Source organism: Giraffa tippelskirchi, chromosome 6 (assembly GCF_054371585.1).
Source record: "Giraffa tippelskirchi isolate mGirTip1 chromosome 6, T2T-mGirTip1v1.2.pri, whole genome shotgun sequence".
NCBI classification, from domain to species: domain Eukaryota; kingdom Metazoa; phylum Chordata; class Mammalia; order Artiodactyla; family Giraffidae; genus Giraffa; species Giraffa tippelskirchi.
The window spans coordinates 116,536,356-116,559,878 of NC_137280.1; the positions used below are offsets into that span (position 1 = coordinate 116,536,356).

Below are 23,523 nucleotides of genomic sequence, written 5' to 3' on the forward strand. Positions count from 1 at the left end.
ATGGACGCGCGCGGGGGCGGCGGGCGGCCCGGGGAGAGCCCGGGCGCGACCCCCGCGCCGGGGCCGCCGCCGCCGCCGCCGCCCGCGGCCCCCCAGCAGCAGCCGCCGCCGCCGCCGCCACCCGCGCCCCCTCCGGGCCCCGGACCGGCGCCCCCTCAGCAAGCGCCCCGGACCGAGGCGGCGCCCCCGGAGGCAGCAGACGAGGGCGGCCCGCGGGCCCGGCTCCGCAGCCGAGACAGCTCTTGCGGCCGCCCCGGCACCCCGGGCGCCGCGAGCACGGCCAAGGGCAGCCCGAACGGCGAGTGCGGGCGCGGCGAGCCGCAGTGCAGCCCCGCGGGGTCCGAGGGCCCGGCGCGGGGTCCCAAGGTGTCGTTCTCGTGCCGCGGGGCAGCCCCGGGGCCCGGGCCGGGCTCGGGCGCGGGGCCCGGGCCGGCGGACGAGGCGGGCAGCGAGGAGGCGGGCCCGACGGGGGAGTCGCGCGGCAGCCAGGCCAGCTTCATGCAGCGCCAGTTCGGCGCGCTCCTGCAGCCAGGCGTCAACAAGTTCTCGCTGCGGATGTTCGGCAGTCAGAAGGCCGTGGAGCGCGAGCAGGAGCGCGTCAAGTCAGCGGGGGCCTGGATCATCCACCCTTACAGCGACTTCAGGTACTATCGCTCGGAGGGTCAGCCGGCCCGCGCGGAGGGGCAAGGCGAGCAGACGCGAGCAGCGGCCGTCCTGGGAGCGCTTCGGAAAGGGCGGGGCGGTGCGGTGCGCCCCGCGGGTGACCTCAGGGCCCCCTCAGTGACCTCGGGCGAGTCCGGGACCCGCCCCAGAAGGACCTGGGAGCCCAAGGCGCCGCCCTTGGAGGGGCGCTGGGAGATGCACGCAGGCTCGTTCCATGACCCTGGCGCGCCCCCTCCCACGCAACCTGACATTCCCCGCCCTTCGAGTGGGCGCACGTCACGGGCCGCAGGACCAGGGTCTGAGCGCAGAGGGGCGGATAGGACGAATAGAGGGGAACGTGGGCGCCAGGGAGGCGGAGGAGCGGAAGGAAGGAGGAAGGAAGGGCGCCCGGGAAGGACGCGCCCCGTAGAGTCTGGCGGAGAAAGGGTTAAGCGGACACGCCGGGTCTCATGGTCTCCACCTGCGTTCCACGCCGCAGGGAGGCGCGTCGCTGGTCCCTGGGCCTGGGTGTTGCGCGAGGAGTGGGTGCTGAGCGTGCTGGGATCCCGCGGCTGTGTCTTCTCTGAGCTTCATCAGCTCTGGCGGCCGGGTGGCGTGCCCAGGTGTCAGTGGTTGTGATGTCGATGTGGATTCAGCCGGCTGGTGCGTGGAAAGGCTCAGAGCAAGGCCGGAGCAGGGTCATGCCGCGTTTGTTTGCAGTTCCGTTCCTGGGCGTGCGCTGTGTGGCCTGCGAGTGAGAACGATGCCTGTCGCTGCAGTCCGTGTGTGTGATCAAGAGCATGTGACTGCGGGGGCGGGGGTCCTGGGGGCGCGGGCCTACCGCTCTGGGGGGGGTGTGTCTGAACGGCAGATCGTGGCTGTATGTTGGGGAGAGATGTTGTGTGTGTGTGTGTGCGAGGTGATGTGTCCATGACTGGAGTGTGTGAGCTAGGTGCACAGGGTCTGTGTGCCCCCATCCGCTCGCCTACTGGCTGTGGCTCCCAGGGCGGACGCGGTTTCAGCACCACGGACAGCAGTCCGGAGGCCTGCGGATCCTCTCCCTCCGCGGGTCTCCGGCCTCCCCTCCTCTGAAGTCGGAGGTCTTTTGCTCCTGGACCCCCAGATCTGGGAAAGGGGGCTGCGGGACTCTCCCTTTCTCTGGACGGCTGGGGAAATGGAGGCCCAGGGACACAAGTCAGGGGCAGAGGCTGGAGGAAAGTCCATGATTCCAGCTCCTCACCCTTCAGACACTCCTGGGAGGTGAGTGCAGCCTTGACTAGAGGTTTGGGTTTGGGGAGAGGCCAGGGGCAGAGGTCCCAGGGTCACGTCCTGATGCGGTGGGTGGGGGGGCTCTGGATGGTCCCGACCTGCCTGGGGGCTTTGTATCCTTCTGTAGATAGTTCTGGTCTGTGAAATGGGGATGGACTTGACTTCCAGGGCTCTCTGGCCCACCTGGTCCCCCTATGAACCAGGGGCTAACACCAGCTGGCTGGAAAGGGATGTGGGGGACATGTGGGCAGTGGGAGGTAGCTGCAGAAAGTAGTCATTCCCCTGTCCCCTCCAGCACGTCTGTTTGCAGCTTCCCCAGGGCAGTGGGTGGCCCTGAGCTTCCTCTTGGCTGCAGAAGGGATGGTGGTGCTGGGAGAAGGAGCTGGGTGTCCCCATCGTTCTACCTGTCCCGCACAGTCATTCGTGTGTCCCTGGGCAGATACACTGTAAACTGGAGGTGATCAACGGGGTGGGGGCGAGGGAGGGGGCATGTGTGGCCTGTAGCTGGGGCAAGGTAAGCCAGTCAAGGTAAAACCCTAAGATCCTTCCAAGTTGGGGTGCAGCTACCCCAAATTTACACACCAGGAGAGGGGCACAAAGAGGTAAATTCACTTGCCCAAAGCCACACAGCTAGTCCCAAGCCAGGCAGAGTGGGGATTCGTGCCTGGGGAGGCTGGCCTCTGAATCCACACTTTGGATTGTCAGGCAGGCTGGTCTCTGGCCATGTCCTGTCCAGGCCAAGAAGAAACAAGAGAAAAAAAGGCGTCCTGTGTTCATAAGTGTGTGTTAGTTTTAAGAACCATTCATGGAGCAGCAAGGAGGGTCCTTGGGTCTGCTTGTCCACACTTGGCTCTGTTTGTGCTCATGACCTGATGGTGCAGACAGTGTCCCCGCTGGCGCCCAGGTGAGCCCTGGACATGACTGAGAAGGGAAATGAGGCCAAGAGGCTAAGTTTCCCACACCAGCCCCAGGACCACTTCCTTGAGCAGCAACTTTGTTCAGGTTGACCCGGCACCTGTCTGGCGTGGATGACAGGACAATTCACGTTTGATGAGCTGGAACAGCCACAGCCACACCTCACTCCAAGGACCACAAGGGCTTCCAGGGAGGGGGAGTGTCTGCAGAGGCCTCAGGGAGGGGGGCTCTTGAAGAAGGTGACCAGACCAAGGCTGGGAGAGAGGAGTACAAAGTCTGGACCAGGATGTGGAGGGGCTGGGGAAGTCTGCAGTGAGGCCTGCACTCACTGTGTGTAGCCTGGAGCCCTTCTCAGGCTTCCCTGCCTCAGTTTCCCCAAATTCAAGGTGTACCCCACTTCTCTTCATCCGATTTGTGTCTGCACCACCTGTGCACTTGGAAGAGGCCTTTTCTCCCTTGATACGCTTACCTGCCTCTCTCACACACTCCTCCACCATAGTTTCCTGGGGCCTGGCATGCAGGGGGGCCCAGGACGATTTGGGGAGCCCACTGAGGGGCCAATGTGGGTGCCAGGTGAGGCCGTGAGTCAGGTCGTGAGCCCCGTTTCCTGGCAGCTTAGGACCAGCCCCAACCCTTTCTGGGCGTGTCTTCACTTCTTCATGGGGCTGTGGGTAACACTAGAACTGGCGCCGGGACACAGATGTTCTACGAGCGTCCATGGAGTGAGGGAGGGGAGAAGCATGTTCCAGGGACAACAGGAAGCTCTCCCATTCTGGACCATCCACTCCTCCTGCCACTTTCTTCACCTCCTCGGATGGTGGTCACTTGGGGATCAAGGCAGCTGTGGTTGAGTGGGGGCCTGGGCATGTCTGGGATGGGGGGCCAGTGGCCTTATCGCCTCAGAGAGAGTATGGGCGGTGGCTTCCCAAGGCCTTTCATCCTGTTTCCAAGTCTGTAACTGCCTCTGAGTTCTGACCTGAGTCTCTCCTGCTGCTCAATGTTCCCAAATTGTGTGCCACCAGAAGGCCTGGTTTTGCAGGGAGAAGAGAAGTGGGTCCCTTTCCTGGCCCTCAGCAGAGTTCAGACAAAGCCAGGTCCTGTGGATGCTGGCCTGAATCTGTGTGACACCCTAGGGGACCCCAAGAGCCTGGGGTGGTGGAGGGCTGGCCTGAAGATCAGACAGGACTAGAGGCCTTCTCCTGCCCCAGATGGCCCTATGGATCAGTGGGAGATCAGGATGTGTCAGCTCATGAGAATAAGCTCTGAATTATCCCAGGGGTGGTGGGGGTGATGGGGGTGGGGTGGAGTGGGGAGGCAAGGCAGGAATGGGGCCCAGAGCTTCCCCGGTTCTGCATCCAGCGCTCAGAGTAGGGGGCGGTGGATATACCCATTTCCCAGGTGGAAGAGTTGTGGCCCAGGCCCACCCAGCAGGGAGGAAGGGAGCGCCATTGTCCCTGTGGGGAGTCAGGGGCCCTGCGTCACTCCACGGGGTTCCTACCAGAAGCTGGAGCTTCTGGTCCTTGAATTCCCTGCTTTAGATTGTCACGCACCTATGCCCCTGTGTCTACATAGGGCCTGGGCATGACCTGGGGGCTCAGGGGGGATGCTGAGAGAGTTCACTTTATATAAGGTAGCTTCCTCAGCTACCCACTTGCTCAGGAAAGACCCTGCTTCACTTCCCCCAAACACAGCGAGCACAGGCCACCCCACCTCCTGCCTGGACACCCTCCGCCCCTTCCTGGCCTTCCAGCTGCTGGCAGGGATGTTTGTTCTTCTCACTTTAGACTCACTTTGGCCATGGCCCCCACAGCCCCACAGAGCCCGGCTCCCACACCTCTCATCCCTTTTCACCTCCCTTTATGCCTCTGCTCCAGCCCCAGGCCTCCCAGCTGCCCAAAAGGCAAACTCCATGCTGGCTGTTCCCTGGGCCCAGGGTGCAGTGCCCTGTACCTTGCCTAGTGGCCCTTCTCCGTTTTCTGCCCACATGCCATTTCCTCCGAGAAGCCTTCCTGACTCATCCTAGCTAAAGCGGCCCCTCTGAAGCATCCCAGTCATTTTTCTGTCTGTGTGGAACGGCCAGCTCCCTACCCAGGATGGGGCCCTGAGGGAGTGCTGGGTTTGTCTGGTCACCATGTGTCCCCCTGGCCTGGCACCCAGTCGTCTCCACAGTCTGCCCTGTCTTGGGATCACCTAGGAATCCTCCCCCGGGGAGTCTCCCTTTCCAGATCATTGACACCTGCCTGGGATCTGTAACTCATGTCCAAGGGCTCAGGCCCTAATCCTCCACCCTCCCACCCCTCCAGGCTCATCCTTAATTGCAGACCTCCAGCCCCTAATCCCCTGGGATTTGCCTGATCTAATCCATAATTCCTAGACTGCCTCCTGCCCAGTTCTTGGTTCTCCAACCCGGAATGGAGGGAGCTGCTGCCCTTGTTCACCGTGTCCCTGGCCAGCAGCTTCAGGCTCCTGGGACGCCCCTGCCAGCCCCTTGCCTGGTCCTGCCCTGCCCGGTCTTGGAAGCACAGGCTGCTTGTCTAGTTTCCGGAGTTGAAGGGAGGGGCCCGAAGCACTGGAGATAGGAGGGTGATCACGTGGTCCCCAGCTCTGGTCCTGAGGTCTGACCGCCTGGCTTCTGTCACTTAACCATTTCCAGCCTCAGTTTCTCCATCTGCACAGAGAAAGGCCGGGCAGCTGCTGGAGCAGGTGCAAGGCTCCCAGTGGGCCCCACTGACATCAGAACCATGTGGCTGTGGCACCTGGGAGAGGGTTCTGAGTGCTCCTGTTCACAGAGTGCTGGGGTCATTGTGCTGAGCCCCCCACTTCCTGCCCAGGAGCCCTGGCCTCGCTGTCTTTCAGGGCCCAGTTCCTATCTGGGCACAAGTGGGAACCAGGGTCTGAGTGTTTTCTCATGGGGTCTGTTTGTTCAGGAGGAGTTCTCAATACAGGGTTTAATTATCGTCCCCAAAGACCCTGGGTATCTGAGGTAGCTGTGACCCTGGCCCCTGAAGCCCTGACCTTGTCCTGGGGGTTCTTGGGGTCCTAGGGGGTTCCCTGGGTCCCAGTGGGGGGGTCTCTGGGTCCCAAGGGTCCCTGGGTCCTGAGGAGTCTCTGGGTCCTGGGGGATGTCTCTGGGTCTCAGGGGTCTCTGAGTCTTGGGGATACTGGGAGGTACCTGGGTCCTGGGGAGGTCTCTGAGTCCTGGGGAGTGTCTGGGTCCCAGGAGGTCCCTGAGTCCTGGGGGGGACATCTCTGGGTCATGGGAGGGCATCTCTGGGTCCTGAGAGGTCTCTGAGATGGCCTGCTGCGGGAGGGGCTGCCGGGATTGGGCAGATGAGGCATGGAGGCACAGAGGAGAGTGATCAGCCCTGGGGCTGTACAGCCCAAGGGGGCAGGCAGGCCCAGGAGAGGTGGGTGTGCAGGGGAGGGGGACCTGGAACCTCTACGCCAGGCCTCAGTCCCCTCCTCCTGCCCACCTCCAGGAGGACCACGTTGGCTGGAGGGGATGAGGCTGAGACCCTGGGCAGCCAGGGATAGTTTCCAGTGACCAAGAGGCACAGGCCAGGGCTCAGGCCTGCAGGTGAAGTTCCTGGCAGTGTGGGCAGTGGACAGGACAGGCCCAGGGGTGGCAGGCTGGCTCTCAGGTCTCTGGCCCTGCAGCCCAAGGCTGGGCCACCTCTCTGGTCTGTCAGTGGGGAAGTGTGGTGTCTGCCAACAGCTGCCCCCCCCCCCGCCCCCCACACCCTGACCCCAGAACAAAAGGAGAGAATGTCTGTGATGTGTCACCTGGCGGGGAGCACTTCTGCTTCTGGCCATTTAGACTTTCTGCCCCACCCTGGTGGTTTCTAGGCCCCCCAGTTTAGACTGTTTCTAACCCCCTCTCCTGGGTTTCTGGGCTCTCTGGAGGTTTCTTCTCCACTGGCCTTCAGTTACTCTTTCCTGCTTGCTTTGTCCTCAGGCATAAGCCCTTCAACCCCAAAACTGGGGCTGGGGGAGGTCTCAGTCCAGAAAGCAGGGGGTTAGGAGCTCTGCTGTGGACACGCTGGGGGTGGAGGTGGGGAGCAGGCAGGTGAGGCCCCTCATTCAGGTTGGGGCTGGGGTCCTGGGGGTCTCAAGGATGAGTAGATGAGGCAGATCAGAGGTCTGAGCCCTACATCTGGTCTAGATTCATGTAAAGAAGGCCTTGAACTTGGAGCAGTCCTTTGTTCTGCCCTTATCATTCACCCTAGATCATGTCGACACTTTCATCTCTCAAGGTCTCCATCCACCTTCACCCTAAGGTGGGTTTCCCAGCTGGAGTCCCCATGGCCACTGGAAGAAGCCCTCAGCACGTGTGGGTAGATAGGGCCCGGTGACCCTCAAAGCCTGCCTTTCCCTGGGCTCCTCCCAGACAGAAAGAAGAAGAGACTGAGGTTCCCAGAGGCTGGAGGGACTTGCCAAGGTCACACTTGCCAGTGGGCAGGAGCCCAGACCTGGCTGTTGTCACCACTGTCTTGGGTCCTTTCCAGGCTTGGCTCTCGCAGATGAGGCTCCTGTGAACATCTTGTTACAAATCACTTTTTAATTTTTCTCTCTTCCTCTTGGATGATTTCCTTGGGATCAATTCCCTGAAGTGGAAGGCCTGGGTTACCAGGCAGGTGAGGTGCTGTAGCTCTTCCTTAACAGGGTTGCTCCCAAGAGAGCCGACCCACAGTGTCTCCCAAATCAGGGTGCTCACTGCAGTCAGGTCAGCACTGGTGTTTACAGCTTTCTGTTAGTTTGTGCTAATTTGGGAGAGCCCCTCCCTCCAGCCCCTGGGAACCTCAGTCTCTCCTGTCCATCTGGGGGAGGCCCAGGAAGTGACAGACTTTGAGGGTCCCCCAGCCCTGTCCTGCTTGCACATGCTAGAACCTTCTCCAAGAGGACATGGGGACTCTGGCCATGATGGAGAGGGCACCCTGCCTACCAGAGAGCCCAGGATACCCACCTCAGGGTGGGCGTCTCTCCCTGCACTGTGAGAGGTAAAATCAGACAAAGGACTCTGTTCCGAATTTGAGACCATCCTTTGTCTGAATCTCGACAGGGAGTGTGGCCTCAGACCCCAATCTGGGGCATCCCTTCATCACTAAGACCCTGGTCCTCGGTGTTCTCTTTGTATACATGCGTTAACATAAATACAACATAGCATTTGGCCTTTAACCATTTAAAAGCATACAGTCAAGTGACATTAAGTACATTCACAATGTTGTGCAACCACCACCTTTCATCCTTGCCAGAACATTTTCATCTTTTCAAACAGAAACTCCCCAGCCTCTGACAACCAGGAACCCACTCTCTGTGTCTGTGTATCTGCCTGTTCTGGACGTTTCCCATCAGTGGAATCACACCCTATGTGTCCTCCTGTGTCTGCTTCTCTCACTGAGCACCGTGTTCTCAGGGTCCATCCACGTGTAGCGAGTGTCGGGGCTTCTCCCCTTTTTGTGGCTGAGTGATGCTCCCATGTGTGGAGGGACCACATTATGTTTATATGTTCATCCACCGATGGATTCGTGGATTGTTTCCAATTCTGGCCAATGTAAGTCATGCCATGGTGGAAACTGGTGTAGAAGAGTCTGTTTGAATACCTGCTTTCCATTCCTTGGGTGTAGGTCCAGGACCCATGCGGACTTGCCAGGCCACATGGTAACTTTAACTTTCTGCAGCACTGGACAGTTTTCCCTTGAGTAGTTTTGATTCCTGTTTGCTGGATTGCTACAGGGCTGGGCATCTTTCCATGTGGCCTTTGCTGCGTCCATCTGTCCTCATGGGTAAATGTTGAACTCAGGACACGGTGCCCGGCTGTTGATAGATTTATTCCTCAAATGACAGGCCATTTCCTGAGAGCATAGCATTCCCAGGTGGAATTCTGGAATTGACCTCGGGCACACGTTATCAGTCCTGGGTGTGTGTGTTTGGCAGTGGAAGCAACCAGTCATCCCATTTTCAGGCATATTTATCACATGAAACATCCAAGCCTGGCCAAGTTGGGTCACTCAGGTTCCTCTGTCACCTGGACCTATGCTCTGCCTGCCAGGCCTTCCTCTTCCTTTCTCCCTGCCCCTGGGGCACCCCAGCTTCGGCCCTGTCTCCAGCCCCCCCAACCCCAGGCGCTTTCAGAAATGGAGGGATAGCCAGTGACCCCTGCTCAACCTTCCAGTGCCCCACGGGGAAACCCAGCGGGGGTGGGGGTCCTGCACTCTGTCTGGCACCCATCCCATACCTGCAGCCACCGCCCAGCCACCCAGCACTCCTGAAGCCAATCCCCACCCCACCCCTCCAGTTTCTCCGCTTGTCTCCCCCCTCCCTGCTCAGCCTTACTTCCTTTGGCATGCCAACCTTGTGCCAGGCACATTGGACCTTTTTGGTCCTGGGAAACATTTAGTCAATTTTTGAGCGGTTATTCCAGGTCTCTGACTTCTTCAAAGAAAGAAAGTCAGGCTGGGCCTGTGAGAGGAACCGGGCTGGAGGAGTCCAGGCAGCAGTAGAGTGCAATCTGGGATGTGGGAGGGCTTCCTGGAGGCGAGGTCCACACTAGCCCTACATGCTAAGTCGCTTCAGTCGTGTCCAACTTTGCGACTCCATGGACTATAACCCTCCAGGCTCCTCCGTCCATAGGATTCTCAAGGCAAGAATACTGGAGTGGGTTGCCATGCCCTCCTCCAGGGGATCTTCCCGATCCAGGGATCGAACCTGAATCCCCTGCATTGGCAGGAAGGTTCTTTACCACTAGCGCCATCTGGGAAGCCCTCACCAGCTATGACCCGGGGTGGGGGCAAATTGTCAGCTTCGCCCGAGTATACAAGTTCTGGGCCGGTCCTCGATGCCGCCTGAATGCACAGTGGGCCAGGCAGAAGCGCTCAGAGGAAGGCCCCGCACAAAGGCGGAGCTGTGACCCGCTGCGCCTCGCCCCCAGGTTCTACTGGGACTTCACCATGCTGCTCTTCATGGTGGGAAACCTCATCATCATCCCCGTGGGCATCACCTTCTTCAAGGATGAGACCACGGCCCCGTGGATTGTGTTCAATGTTGTCTCGGACACATTCTTCCTCATGGACCTGGTGCTGAACTTCCGCACTGGCATCGTGATCGAGGACAACACGGAGATCATCCTGGACCCCGAGAAGATCAAGAAGAAGTACCTGCGCACGTGGTTCGTGGTGGACTTCGTATCCTCCATCCCCGTGGACTACATCTTCCTCATCGTGGAGAAAGGCATCGACTCTGAGGTCTACAAGACGGCCCGCGCCCTGCGCATAGTGCGCTTCACCAAGATCCTTAGCCTGCTGCGCCTGCTCCGCCTGTCGCGCCTCATCCGCTACATCCATCAGTGGGAGGAGGTGAGTGGCTGTGTGTGGGCGCAGGGGCGTGGCCACGGGCATGGGCGGGGTCTTGCGGGGCTAGTGGGCAGGGGCTGTGGGGCTGGGGCGCAGAGGCAAGGGTGGGGTCAGTGGGGTCGTGATCGGCTGGAGCTGGGCTGGGATGTAGGGGCAGGGTCATGATGGGCGAGGGGGTGGTGATGGGTGAGTATGCCGTGATGGTGATGGGACCAGGCGATGGCTGCAAGAGGCACCGGGAACAAAAAGGCCAGGCCATGATGAGAGACCCTTGGCGGGGGGTGCTGCAGGGTCCAGGGACGTACTACAATGAAAAGACAGGCGGGATTGGACACACAGGAGTAGCCGTGTCACTGGGTACACTGGGAGGAGTTACAGGAGCTGCAGTGAGGGGCCTGGGAAACTTCGGGGTGGAACCTGGGCGGATTGGGGGCGGGGAGCTAGGGGTGTGGTCACAGGAGCCCCTGCCTGCTGGGGAGTGGGGTCACAGGGAGCACTGCCTGAATACTTGACACATCTGCAGCCCTCCCTTCGTTCTGCCCTGTGAGAGGCAGACTCCACAGCCCTGTTGGCAACAGGGAAACTGAGGCCCCAAGAAGTGAGGTCATGCCCTTCTCTCCCAAGTTCAGACCCACCTCTGGACTCTGTGACCTGACTTCTGCAGCCCATGGCCACCACACGGGCTCAGAATCGCCAGCCCTTCCCAGGACGACGACAAGGCTGCCAGGGGGGGAGTGCGTGGGGACTGGGTCGCTGGAAGAGGCAGTGGTCCTCAGAGAGGACAGTGGGTGGCCGGCCAGGCAGAGATTTGGTGCCTGGGCGGCAGGCTGGTAAGGGGCCACGTTCTCTAGTCTAGGGCACTTCATTACCTTGAAAGGCCTCCGGGCAGTGGGGGCTACAAGGAGATAAGGGCTGCCTCTCGAGGGGGAATGGGCCCCGCGGGAGACTGCGTCTTCCCACTGCCCCTGGGGCACGAGTGTCCATGGGTCTGCTGGACACTCACGTGATCCGCCCTGCCTTGCCCGCAGATCTTCCACATGACCTACGACCTGGCGAGCGCGGTCATGCGCATCTGCAACCTCATCAGCATGATGCTGCTCCTCTGCCACTGGGATGGCTGCCTGCAGTTCCTGGTGCCCATGCTTCAGGACTTCCCACGCAACTGCTGGGTCTCCATCAATGGCATGGTGGTGAGCCCCGCGCCCGCGTCCCTCTTGCGTGCCTGGAGCGCAGGGCGCCTGAAACCCCCTCTGGCGGTGAGCGCTCCTCTGGGCTGCTGTCCCAGTTGGATCCTTGCAGGTCCTGAACTATGGAGATCCTTTGCCGTTGCCGTTTGAGGGCAGTAGAGCTTCTTTTGTGCCCCTCGCCCCTCTAGAAATCATGTCATCTGCTTACTGTGTTTTGTGATCCATTCCACTCTTTTATTTGCACGCATGTGCGTGCATGCTGTTGCTTAGTCATGTCTCTTTACGACCCCCTGGAGTGCAGCCCACCAGGCTCCTCTGTCCTTGGGATTCTCCAGGCAAGAACACTGGAATGGGTTGCCACTTCCTCAAGGGGATTTTCTGAACCTAGGGATCAAACCTGCATCTCTTGCATTGGCAGGAGGACTGTTTCCCACTGAGCCACCTGGGAAGCCCATTTTATTTGCACCCATGTGTTTAAACGACAATTTTATCATAGTCCTCAGATGGGAAAGTGGTATCATCGGTCTTGAGAAGTAATAAATTGGGATATTCAGGAGCACCGATTGCTTTCTGGCTGAGAGACTGACTGTTAACAAGCCTTTCTCCTGCTGGGGTGCATTTGGGGCACAGGGCAGGTGGCCGTTGATGGGCGGGAGCAGTGGAGGGAAAACCCTTGGGCGCCTGGCCCAGCTGCCCGGCTGAGGCAGCTCATTGTCTGGCCGGACACCCAGGCATGTGGTCCTGTTTCCTGAATGGGGCCCGCTGCCCCTCCCCTAGCTGGTTCAACTGAGGACTGGTGGGGGGGGGGGGTTCTTCCTGGTCCTGTCTGATGCCTCTTCCACTCCGCCCCTCTGATCAGGATTTCAGTGTCTCCAGCTCGCTGTCCCCAGGACTTCCCCATTCTTTGGCCTCAAAGACACTCATCAGAGGTTGTAAAGTGGTGAGGGCTCTTGAACACCCAGGGCTGGACTCTAGCAGCTCAGAGCCTGTTTCCCCAGGAATGAAGTGGAGAGGTGGCTTCAGGCCTGGCCCTCTGCTGAGTTGCTGTAATGTGTGCACATCACGTCGGCTGCCTGAATCTAGTTTCCCTTGGTTGACTCTGGACACGGAGCTGGATGCCTGGGGGAGGGTGGGCAGGCAGGGCCCTGGGGGGGGGGTCGAAGGGCTCCCTAGGGACTGCGAGCCCCTGCCCACCACCCACCCTTGGACTTGCAGAACCACTCGTGGAGCGAGCTCTACTCCTTCGCGCTGTTCAAGGCCATGAGCCACATGCTGTGCATCGGGTACGGGCGGCAGGCTCCAGAGAGCATGACGGACATCTGGCTGACCATGCTGAGCATGATCGTGGGTGCCACCTGCTACGCCATGTTCATTGGCCACGCCACCGCCCTCATCCAGTCGCTGGACTCCTCACGGCGCCAGTACCAGGAGAAGGTCTGAGGGGGGAGGCACTCCCGAGGGTCTGGGGTCCACCCCACGTCCCTCCAGCTCCATGCATTGTGCTCAGGATGGAGGCCAGAGGGGTAGAGGGGTTGGGGACCCCAGAAGGGTCTGTGGCTGTGATCAGGACTGAACCTCGCCCCCCTCGGTGGGGGGAGCAGCTCACAGAAGGACAGTGAGAAAGCTCAGGGCCCTGAGGAAGAAGTCTAGAGGAGACACAGGCCGATGAAGGGGGAAAGTGGGGAGAGGTCTGAAAAGGACAGGGCCAGGAGACCTCTTGGTAAGGGGTGTCTCTGAGCTGTCCCAGGAGAGGTGGGGGTGCTGGGGTTGCTCAAGGACACAAGGGAGGCCTCTGGGAAGCAAGGATGTCCCGGGACTTGGCCTCCCTGGGGCCAGTCCAATGTGGCCCCATAGGCCAGCCCTTCTTGGAGGTCAGCGTCAGTCTTCTGCCTCAGTTTCCCCTCCCTCAGGCCAAGGGTGACCCAGTCCCCCAAACCCTGCCCCACTGTCCCTGTACTGCTACCCCAGGGCTGGCCTTGGCCCAGCAGCTGCTGCACCCCCAGCAGTGACCAACAGTCAGGTCGGCCGGGTCAGCTGGGCCTGGTGCCAGGCGCCCCGGCTGTCCGGAAGCCACCAGCCTCCCACCCAAACACGAGCTGGTGCCGCCACCCGCCTGCCATCACGGGTTCCGCTGAGCTCAGGACAGCTGTGGGTGGGCGGGGCTGGGACGGAAGCGGGGGCCCAAGCTCCCCTGGGGGTGCCATCCTGGGGACAGTAGGGCCTGGCACCCCTGACTGGTGCCCTTGCCCTCATCCCTGTTCAGGAGGGGCTGGGCTGGCCATTTCTAGAAAGATCATCGAGGAGGGGGCCACCAAAGGGTCAGGGGCGGTGGGAGAGGTTGCCAGAAGATATTCAGGACACAGGAGTTAACTTTTACTGCCAGGGTTATACTTATTGGGGGCATAGTCGTTCATCTGAAATTCAGATTCCCTGAGTGTCCCATATTGTTGTGGTCATAAGCCGAGGCCCGCTCAGGCTGGGGCTCTGGAGTGGACACTGCTGACCCAGGCCCCCCCATCCTGTTACAGTACAAGCAGGTGGAGCAGTACATGTCCTTCCACAAGCTGCCAGCCGACTTCCGCCAGAAGATCCACGACTACTACGAGCACCGCTACCAGGGCAAGATGTTCGACGAGGACAGCATCCTGGGCGAGCTCAACGGGCCCCTGCGGGAGGTAGGGGGTTCTCAGAGAAGTGAGCCCCTGGTGATCTGTAGACATTTACATCAAGTTAAACTGACAAAACTGGATACAGGCAGAAAATACCCATCCTCTGTCCTGTCCCTCCACCGGATTCCTCCGGCTCTCCATCCGTTTTCTTACAAAGCCACGGACACCTGTGGGCCTCCAGGTGTCCGCACTCCCAGCGCCCCCTCTCTGAGCCCCTCCTCCGCATTGAGGGAGGAGCTCGTGGCACCCAGTGGAGGCGAGGGAGGGGTGAACCCTTTGATCCCTCCGAGGGTGACACAAGAGACGCCCTGGGAGATAGTTCCCAAATGCTCAGAGAGAGGTGTGCCCCAAGGAGCTACACTCAGGTGCATTCTCTAATTTTGGGAGAGTTTCCCTGCGATCAAGGGCTTGTTTGTGTTTCTCTTTCTGTGAATTGTCCATAACTACGGAACTTTTGGCCATTTTTGTTTTTAGAAAATTTTACTTTTAATTGAAGTATAGTCGATCCTCTGGGAAGATCCCCTGGAGGAGGGCACAGCAACCCACTCCAGTATACTTGCCTAGAGAATCCCGTGGACTGAGGAGCCTGGTGGGCTACAGTCCATGGGGCTGCAAAGAGTCGGACAGGACCGAAGCAACTTAGCACAGCATATAGTTGATTTATAATGTTGTGTCAGTTTCTGGTGTACAGCAAAGTGACTCATCTATCTATATACACTTTTATAGATTCTTTTCCAGTATGGTTTATTACAGGTTGTTAAGAGCTTCCTATGCTACATAGTAGGACCTTATCTATTTTACATGTAGTATCTGCTAATCCCAAACTCTTCAATTACCTACCTCTTCCCCCTCTGGTAACTATGTTTTGTTTTTGGCCAAACTACGAGGCTGCCAGATGGTTCCTCAACTAAGGATCAACCCAAATCTGGGCCCTTGGCAGTGACAGCATCGATTCCTAGCCCCTGGACCCACCAGGGAATTCCTTAATAACCTGGAGGACTTTACCTCTTGGTGATGTAAATTTCCACTCCGTGACCATTTGTCTTTTTTAAGATTTTTTTCCTGACCTGGACCATTTTTAAAGTCATCATTGAATTTATTACACGATTGCTTCTGTTTTACGTTTTGGTTTTCTGGCTACAAAGCATGTGGGATCTTGGCTCCCTGACCAGGGATCAAACCTGCTGCACCCCCTGCATCAGGTGAAATCTTAACCACTGGACTGCCAGGGAAGTCCCACTCATCTGTCTTTAAACCTTGCTGATTGTGGTTTCTCCCTCATGTGGAATTTTTATGCTGTATACATCAGGTGCTCTGTGTATGCTTGCTGTGTACAGCAGGTATTCCATGTATGCTTGCTGTATACAGCAGGTGCACAAACCTGACTGCTGCACAAGTCTTCAATATCTCCTCTCTGCATACAAGCAGGCATGCAGTACATGCTTGCTCTACAAAGCAGGTACCTAACACCTGCCTGCTATACACCTAGGTTTTAGAGAAATTCCCATGTCTTCTTCCGATAGGTGTAGAGTCTCTTGTTTTCCATGTGGACCCCTGATGCCTTTGGAATCTGTCCTGGAACCTGGTGTGAGGAAGGGTCCGGCTCTCCTGCTAGGGGGCTGCACCCTCAGGCTCTGGGTGAACCGCCCTTGTGCTTGGTCTGTTTTCTGGACTTTTCATCTGGCCCACAGGCCTGTCTGCTTTGTGTGTACCAAACCCACACTGTTTGCATCACAAGTTTTCGGTGTGTTTTGGTGCCTTGGAGGCTGAGTCCTCTGCTCTTTTTTATTTTTGGCTAAGCTGGGTCTTTGTTGCTACACAGGCTTTTCTCTAGTTGCGGTGTGCAGGCTTCTCATTGGGGTGGCTTCTCCTGTTTTGGAGCACAGGCTCTAGGGTGTGTAGGCTTCTCATTGCAGTGGCTTGTTTCCTGAACACAGGCTCTAGGGTGTGTGGGCTTCAATAGTTGCGGCACCCAGGCTCAGGAGTTGTGGTTCCCGGGCTCTAGAGCACAGGCTCAGTAGTTGTGGTGCACCAGCTTAGCTGCTCCATGGCATGTGCGATCTTCCCCAACCAGGGATCCAAGCTGTGGCTCCTGCATTGGCCGGCAGATTCTTTACCAACTGAGTCACCAGGGAAGCCCCCTGCTCTTCTTTGTCATGGGTTTCCTGATGTTTCTGCTCGTGTATTCTGAGTGAACTTAACCAGCCCCGGGTGTTAAGTGAGCCGGGCAGCATTTCCACAGGCTGTGACCTGTGGCCCTACCCAGGGAGGAAGGGTGTCTCCCATGTCAAAGAAGGTGAGTGGTGCTAATGATACAATGTGTTCACGGCTCTTCTGTGCCTTTGGGGGGTTTTCAGTGAGTCTTCATGTAGGTTTGGACGTGTCTTGTTAAACTCATGCCTTGCCACCTCATGTTGCCCTTTATCTGGGTGGATATGGGGTCTTCTCACGCATTCCATCTTCTTTGGAGTGGCTTTGTTTGTACCAAAAGCTGGGTTTTCTCTTTATGGTAAGCGTTTCTTCTTATTGAAATGTACTTTAGAGAAAAGTGCCCCTCCTGTCATCAGGGCTCACCTGATGGACATTCTATCAAGTAAAATCCGCACGTAACCCCTACCCAGATCAAACATGGAACCTTCCCATCCCCCGAAGCTTCTCCACCAAAGATAAACAGTACCCAGACTTCTACACCATGCATTCACTTTAAGGCTCTTGGTTTTCACACTGTTTTTTAAACATCACTTGCTATTTTGACTAACTTCCCTTGTTATAGTTTTCCATTGACTCTTTTGGGTTTTTCAGGCAGTCCTATTAATAGAAAGAGTAAAGAGATAATTTTACTTTTTCCTTTCCAGTTCTTATATCTCCGAATGCTTTTCCATGTCTAACAGCATTGACCAGTGTTACTAACAGAGTTAAACAGTAGGGAATCCTTCCTTGATCCTGTCCTTGGCAAAACCTCCAGTGACTGCCTATTAAGATGCTGGTCTTTGAGCTAAAGTGTTCAACTGCTTTCACAGATGGAGAGTTTGAGAGGTGCAACCTCCAAAGGGAGGGTAAGATGGGGAAGCCTGACACTGTCCTCCTCCCACCCCCACAGGAGATCGTCAACTTCAACTGCCGGAAGCTGGTGGCCTCCATGCCACTGTTTGCCAATGCTGACCCCAACTTCGTCACGGCCATGCTGACCAAGCTCAAGTTTGAAGTCTTCCAGCCGGGCGATTACATCATCCGTGAGGGCACCATCGGCAAGAAGATGTACTTCATCCAACACGGCGTGGTCAGTGTGCTTACCAAGGGCAACAAGGAGATGAAGTTGTCTGACGGCTCCTACTTTGGGGGTGAGTGTTGGTGGGGAGCTGGAGGCCAGGGTGGCTAGCTTAGGGGCACAGGTGCAGCAGGAAGGACCCCAGACTGGGTGACGGGAGCTGGGGCACTCCACTAGCTGGAAGGGCCCTGGGGGATGGCCCAGCAGTGAGGCCACCGCCCCTGGCCACACACAGAGATCTGCCTGCTGACGCGGGGCCGGCGCACGGCGAGCGTGCGGGCTGACACCTACTGCCGCCTCTACTCGCTGAGTGTGGACAACTTCAACGAGGTGCTGGAGGAGTACCCCATGATGCGGCGGGCCTTTGAGACAGTCGCCATTGACCGCCTGGATCGCATTGGTGAGTGGACACAGTGGTCAGCCTCAGTGGCTGCCCAGCAGAGACAGTCTGGGGGGGGGGTGCTGTGGCCTAGCTGACCCTCAGGGCCCCTTCTCTGGTCCTGGGACCAGATTCCCCAACCCATTTCCTCCCTTGACCAAATACAGCCCGGGTTTCCCAAGGAAGAGGAACTTTCTGCTCAGCAGGAAAGTATTTGAGCACCTGCTGTGTGCCAGGAGGTGACAATGTGGCCCCCGAGGAGGATGCGGCAGCCACCCTCAGGCTTGTCACGGAGGAGAGGTGTGGGGGCAGGAGTTTCCTTGTGATTCTAAGCAGAGACCCAGATGAGTAGGTGTTACCAGTAGAAAGACAGAGGGCATGACCTGGGAGTGAACACAGCATGTGCCAAGGCCCTGAGGTGGGAAAGGGGCCTGGATTACCGGGAGTCAGGGAAGCTGGGAGGAGGGAGGTTTGAGAGGGGTGGGCAGGCACAAGAGCCCTAGCGGGTGGTAGAGGGAGGCATTTGGACTGTAGATCAGAAGCAGTAGGGAGCTATGGATGATTCTAGACAGGGGAGGACCTGATCAGATGTGTATCCTATGAGGCTGTGTGTACCCAGGACTCTGGGAGCCTGGCCTGTGTGTGGGGGGATGGCCTGGGGAACTGGGGAGAGGCAATGGAGGGGGTAATCTCAGAAACGGCTGAGCACTAGCTGAAGACTAGATGCAGGAGTCAGGGAGGTCCTTGGTGCCATGTGTGGGAACAGACACAATGAATGGCTGCAGGACAGCGAGAGGGTGTGAGGGGGAGGAGAGCTAATAGAAAGAGGACTTCCCAGGATACAGAAAAAACACTTCGTATGTTTATAGACAACAAGCACATACAATGTAGCTCTATACAATAGGTGCTTAACATATTTGCTATATACAGTAAGTGCTCAACAGCAGCTTGCTACATATAACCATAGGCCTTCAGCATGCCGACTGTGTACAGGCAGGAATTCCACATGCTAGCTACACACAAAGGTGCTTGCTTCCTGCTTTCTGTATACAGTAGGTGCACAATTTCGGCTTCTTATACACAGCAGATACTGGACGTCTGTTCATGCTGGCTGTACAGTCAGGGTCCAATACCTGCTTGCTGTGCACACCAGGCACTCGAACACTGGCCTACTGGTTGCAGGAGGTGCCCAGGCATGCCTGCTGTGCAGAGGCGGGCACCTCTGACACCCCTTCCCCCGCCCCACCCCCAGGCAAGAAGAACTCGATACTGCTACACAAGGTGCAGCACGACCTCAACTCCGGCGTGTTCAACAACCAGGAGAACGCCATCATCCAGGAGATTGTAAAGTATGACCGCGAGATGGTGCAGCAGGCCGAGCTGGGCCAGCGCGTTGGCCTCTTCCCGCCGCCACCACCACCACCTCCACAGGGCACCTCAGCCATCGCCACGCTGCAGCAGGCGGTGGCCATGAGCTTCTGCCCACAAGTCGCACGCCCGCTTGTCGGGCCCCTGGCACTTGGCTCGCCGCGCCTCATGCGCCGCCTGCCCCCGGGGCCCGCGCCCACTGTCACCACTGCTGCCGCCTCACCCGGACCCGCCCCCGCAGCCAGTCCTCCCGGCGCACCTGCCAGCCCCAGGGCACCGCGGACCTCGCCCTTCGGTGGCGCACCCGGCTCCCCTGCCGCGCCCCGCGCTGGGCCTGCGCTACCTGCGCGCCGCCTAAGCCGCGCCTCGCGCCCGCTGTCTGCCTCGCAGCCCTCGCTGCCCCATGGCGCACCCGGCCCCGCGGCCACTGCGCGACCGGCCAGCAGCTCCACGCCACGCCTGGGGCCCGCGCCCGCCGCTCGGGTTGCGGCGCCCAGCCCGGACCGTAGGGACTCAGCCTCGCCCTCACCGGGCACTGCCGGCGGACCCGACTCGCTGGACTCCGCGCGCTCACGCCTTTCGTCCAACTTGTGACCCTCGCGCACCGCCCCAAAACGGGGCGGGGCCGTCACCCAGACCAAAGCCATGCCATTGCGCAGCCCGGGCCGCCTGCCCCAGAAGCCATAGAGGAGATGTAAGTAGTTGTAGTCGGACGGGCGGCCCGGGTCGGTGGGAACAGCCCCCGCCGTGCCCCACCCCCCATCGCCCTGCGCCCACTCACATCGCCCCTGCCCCCGGCAGCCGCGCACGGGCGAGGGGGCTCCCTTCACCTCGGTGCCTCAGTTCCCCCAACTGTGAAGGGGGGACGGGCCGGCCGGGGGCCGAGGGGAGAGGGCCGGGGAGGCTGCCCGCGCCCTCCCTCTGATAAGGATCGGTTTTTAAGTGCAATACTTGGCCTGCCGGCTTCCCGCTGCCTCTGTTGCACTCATGCAGTAACCAGCCCAGTCCCTGTCCACGCACATCCGCGATGACCTCCCCGGAGCGGGCACACCCTACTCCCTCCAGCGCCCCGGCGTGGGGGTGAGGCCAGGGGTCCCCGCCGTCGTGATGAATGTACTGACGAGCTGAGGCAGCAGCGCCCACCGCAAGCCCCACTCCCCATTAACCCCCACACCCCCATTCCGCGCAATAAACGACAGCATTGGCGCCCAGCCTGCCGCGTCTGATTGCTCGGCGGGGACACAGCGCGTGGCCACCCCTCCCCAGGTAGCAGCCCCCATGTGGTGACAGACCTTTATTCACACTAGAGTACAGGGCCCGGGCAGTCAGCTGAAGAAGAACGTGGAGCACTTCACCTGCTCCAGGTCAAAGGTCCCTGCGGAGCGGAGGGAGACTGTGGGCGGGCTCTGGGGGCCCCACCCCCAGCCCGCAGGGGTGGCCACTCCGCTGGGGGTCCCACCTGTCTGAGGCACTGACAGCAGCGTGTCCTTTAGCCTGGAGACCCACACGCTCTTGGAGGTTCTGAAGGCAAAGACAGGGTGGGGATGAGGCCAGGGCAGCCTGGGGAGAGGACAGTAGCAGCGCTGGCAGGAGGGGGGCCCTTACCTAGAATCGGAGCAAAACCGCTTGATGAGGAACCTGGACAGGTCGTGGAGGATAGGCTGGCTGTGCAGTCGGACAAATTGCTCTCGGCAGACCTGGGGACCGGAAGCAGGGGCGGGGGGCATCAGCAGCCAGAAACCAGGCCCAAGCAGTGTGGAGAGTGGGCTCCCTGGTCAGGCGGGGTGGGGAGGAGGCTGGGGATGGGAAGCCGCTAGTGGGGGCAGGGGCGCACCTGGTTCATGACCGCAACATCAGCTGCATGAGTCCAGAAGCAGTCATGCACCGAGACAAAGGTCAGGCCCTTCCTGCAGCCAGAATGAGGGGCTCCTGTGGAGGTGCTGCACCTAGAGGTACCCTCCCCACAATCCACACCTCCCCCAACCCCCACCATTGACCCAGTTCTCACCTCAACCCCCCCCACCACTCTGATGCCCACCCTCCTCTTGCCTGCAACCCTGCGCACTCCAGTGGCTGTCTGTGCATGCCCCGCTCAGCGAGTAGGTGACAAGTTCTCCTCTCAGGAAGATGCCTCTTTGCCACCCACCCCCAGCTGCTGCCTGATTCTCAGCTCCCTGTAGGGGGCTGCTGATGCTGGGCCCTGGTCCACCACAGGGCTCCATCCCAGGGTAGCCACCCAAGGGGAGGAGGGTCAGGAACACAAAACTCCAGTGGACATCAGGTTCAGAACAGCCACACACACCACCCACCGCCATGTGAGCAGCTGTTCCTAACAACCGTCAACACTTCCCCACCAGGTCAGAGGAGCTCAGGATAAACCAGACACCTCTGCCCACCCCTAGAATGTCCATGCATGTTGGGGGACCCTCAGAGGGCCAGCTTCACACGCAGAGCCCCTCCCCCACACCCTCACACGAGGACCCTGACTGGCACACCTGTAGCAGTGCAGGGCGGTGAGCATCATGTGCGTGGAGTCCAGCGAGTGGATGAAGTTGGGTGGGAAGCCGTTCTTCTGCTTCAGCGTGTTGGGCTTCCTGGGGGCGAGTGGGTTACACGGTCAGGACTCAGAGCCTGGCCACGGCCTGGCCCCTGCCCATCCCTACCTGGGTGGCCTCCTGCATGTCTGCCCGCGCCCACACTCACTGGTTGGTATCCACGCTGCTGCTGAACGTAAGGCTCTGGAGCCCTCCTTTTATCTGCAGGGTGGGCATTGGGGACACAGGGGTGAGTCCTGCCCTGCTCGGTGGGGGTGGGGGTGGGGGGCGGCACATACCATGACCTTGGAGTCTCGATGGTAGGGCTGGATGATGGGGACGCCCAGGGGCGTGATCCACTCCACGGCCGAGCCCGTGAGTGAGATGAGCCGGGCACTCTCGGTCAGCCAGCGCTGCAGGGATGGGCACCCGGTCAGAAGGGCCAGGTCTGGGGCCACAGCCTGGGGCAAGGGGAGGATAAGGCCTCACCTGGATGGACCGAGTGCCAGAGAACATCTCCTGGAGGCTGTTGAACACCTGGCGCACGAGGTAGTGAGATGCCTCCCACACGAACTCCTGGAGACAAGTAGGGTGGATGGGGTTCAGGGTCCCTGGCAGGAAGTCCCTCCACACTCAGGGAGTGGGCTTGCTCTGAAGGACTTCGCAGTGGGCAGAGCCAAAGCCCTCCGTCAGAACTACCTACTACCAGATGCGCACCTGGGGGAAGTCCTCGAGCTCCCGGAGGCGCTTCTCGATCTGCAGGCGGCCGCCGTAGCGGGTGACCCCGTACACCACGGTCATCACTGTTTGCTTGACCACCTTGCGGCTAATGAAGCCCTCCAGCATCTGAGCCACCCGCACTCCCTGCTTGGCGTCCTGACTGCGGAATACCTCCACCTGCAGGGGCAGTGGGCAGAGCCACCCACCCAGAGGTAGAAGTTTCTTCTCCTCTTGTGGGTCACCCCCTCTCACACCTCCCAGGAACCCTGCTCATGGCCTGGTATGGTGACAGCTGGTGGCCATGGGGTCCAGCATCCGGGCCCTGGGGGGTTTGGGGAGTCAGAGCGCATGGGGGTGGGGGCCATGGTGCCTACCTGTGCAGCCACCTCACTGTACACATCCTGCGGCAGGTCAGAGGGCGACAGGTTGACAGAGGTGGCTCCCACGCTGTCCCGACCCAGGGCGGCGTAGTGCTGGAGGCCGTTACAGGAGCCGTCCTGGGCAGAGGGTGGACAGCGAGGGGCTAGGTGAGGTAGGCCAATGTTGGCAGTGGGGGGCCGGGGCTCCTGTTTCCCCAGCTCTGCTTAGGCAAGACCGCCCTGGATCCGCACACTGACAGGCAGCCATGAACCCCTGCAACAGGGAACCGAGGCACAGAGAAGCCCTACCCAGGAACAGCAGCCAGTGCAGAGTGGACACCATGCCATCCCTCAGCTCCTTAGCCTGAGAAAACTTTGGCTGAGCCCACGAGGGCCGGGCACGCTCCACAGCAGGGTCCCCCAGCTCACCTGGTGAACCGGAAAGTGGGAGATGTAGGTGGTAGGGTCAGGAGAATGCACCACCTGGGCGATCTCCATGCAGCAGGCCAGGGCTTGCCATGGCTCGTCCGCCTCCATCCACCACTTCCGGCCCTGTGGGAGGTAGTGGGCAGGGTGAGGCCAGGCGCAGGGTCTCCAGGCCCCACCCAGTGGGGTCAGAGCCAGCCTGGGAGTACTTCCTGGGCACAGGCAGCAGCTGGTTGGGCCCAGGGGCTAGGAAGACACAAGGAGGCCCTGGAGGCATGGAGAGGACCAGAGCGATGGATAAGGCAGGGGACCGGCCTGGAGAGAGGGTCACTGTGGATAAGAGGCGGCAGCGCTGTCCATGGCCCAAGACAGAGAAAAAGGCCAGCAGGAGAGTGCCAGGAAAGAAGCAAGGGGTTGGGGTGCCTGCAGGGTCCGAGG

The 23,523-nt window shown here is 59.5% G+C and overlaps 2 protein-coding genes across 38 annotated transcripts in view; one reads left to right on the forward strand and one right to left on the reverse strand.

The window, feature by feature from the left end:
* On the forward strand, positions 1 to 20,257 carry HCN2 (hyperpolarization activated cyclic nucleotide gated potassium and sodium channel 2). The gene is made up of 8 exons (XM_081502341.1): positions 1 to 644; positions 9,755 to 10,178; positions 11,204 to 11,365; positions 12,578 to 12,796; positions 13,891 to 14,037; positions 17,132 to 17,372; positions 17,535 to 17,699; positions 18,931 to 20,257. The coding sequence occupies exons 1-8, from the start codon at positions 1 to 3 to the stop codon at positions 19,638 to 19,640; spliced, it is 2,712 nt and encodes a 903-aa protein (XP_081358467.1). The 3' UTR covers positions 19,641 to 20,257.
* Positions 13,714 to 23,523, reverse strand: part of POLRMT (RNA polymerase mitochondrial) — a 20,092-nt gene continuing 10,282 nt past the window's right edge. For 9 of the 37 annotated variants that reach the window (XM_081502321.1, XM_081502315.1, XM_081502331.1 and 6 more), the window contains 11 exons: positions 23,089 to 23,211; positions 22,675 to 22,797; positions 22,298 to 22,477; positions 22,070 to 22,156; positions 21,880 to 21,993; positions 21,750 to 21,802; positions 21,542 to 21,640; positions 20,881 to 20,953; positions 20,652 to 20,743; positions 20,506 to 20,567; positions 20,328 to 20,421 (listed from right to left, as the gene is read on the reverse strand). In XM_081502321.1, the coding sequence (XP_081358447.1) occupies positions 20,372 to 20,421; positions 20,506 to 20,567; positions 20,652 to 20,743; positions 20,881 to 20,953; positions 21,542 to 21,640; positions 21,750 to 21,802; positions 21,880 to 21,993; positions 22,070 to 22,156; positions 22,298 to 22,477; positions 22,675 to 22,797; positions 23,089 to 23,211 (1,056 nt within the window). In that variant the 3' untranslated portion in view covers positions 20,328 to 20,371. Of the gene's footprint in view, positions 14,073 to 18,518; positions 19,131 to 20,327; positions 20,422 to 20,505; positions 20,568 to 20,651; positions 20,744 to 20,880; positions 20,976 to 21,539; positions 21,641 to 21,749; positions 21,803 to 21,879; positions 21,994 to 22,069; positions 22,161 to 22,292; positions 22,478 to 22,674; positions 22,798 to 23,088; positions 23,212 to 23,523 lie in introns of those variants that run through there. The other 28 variants (XM_081502333.1, XM_081502312.1, XM_081502306.1 and 25 more) reach the window with 14 other exon arrangements.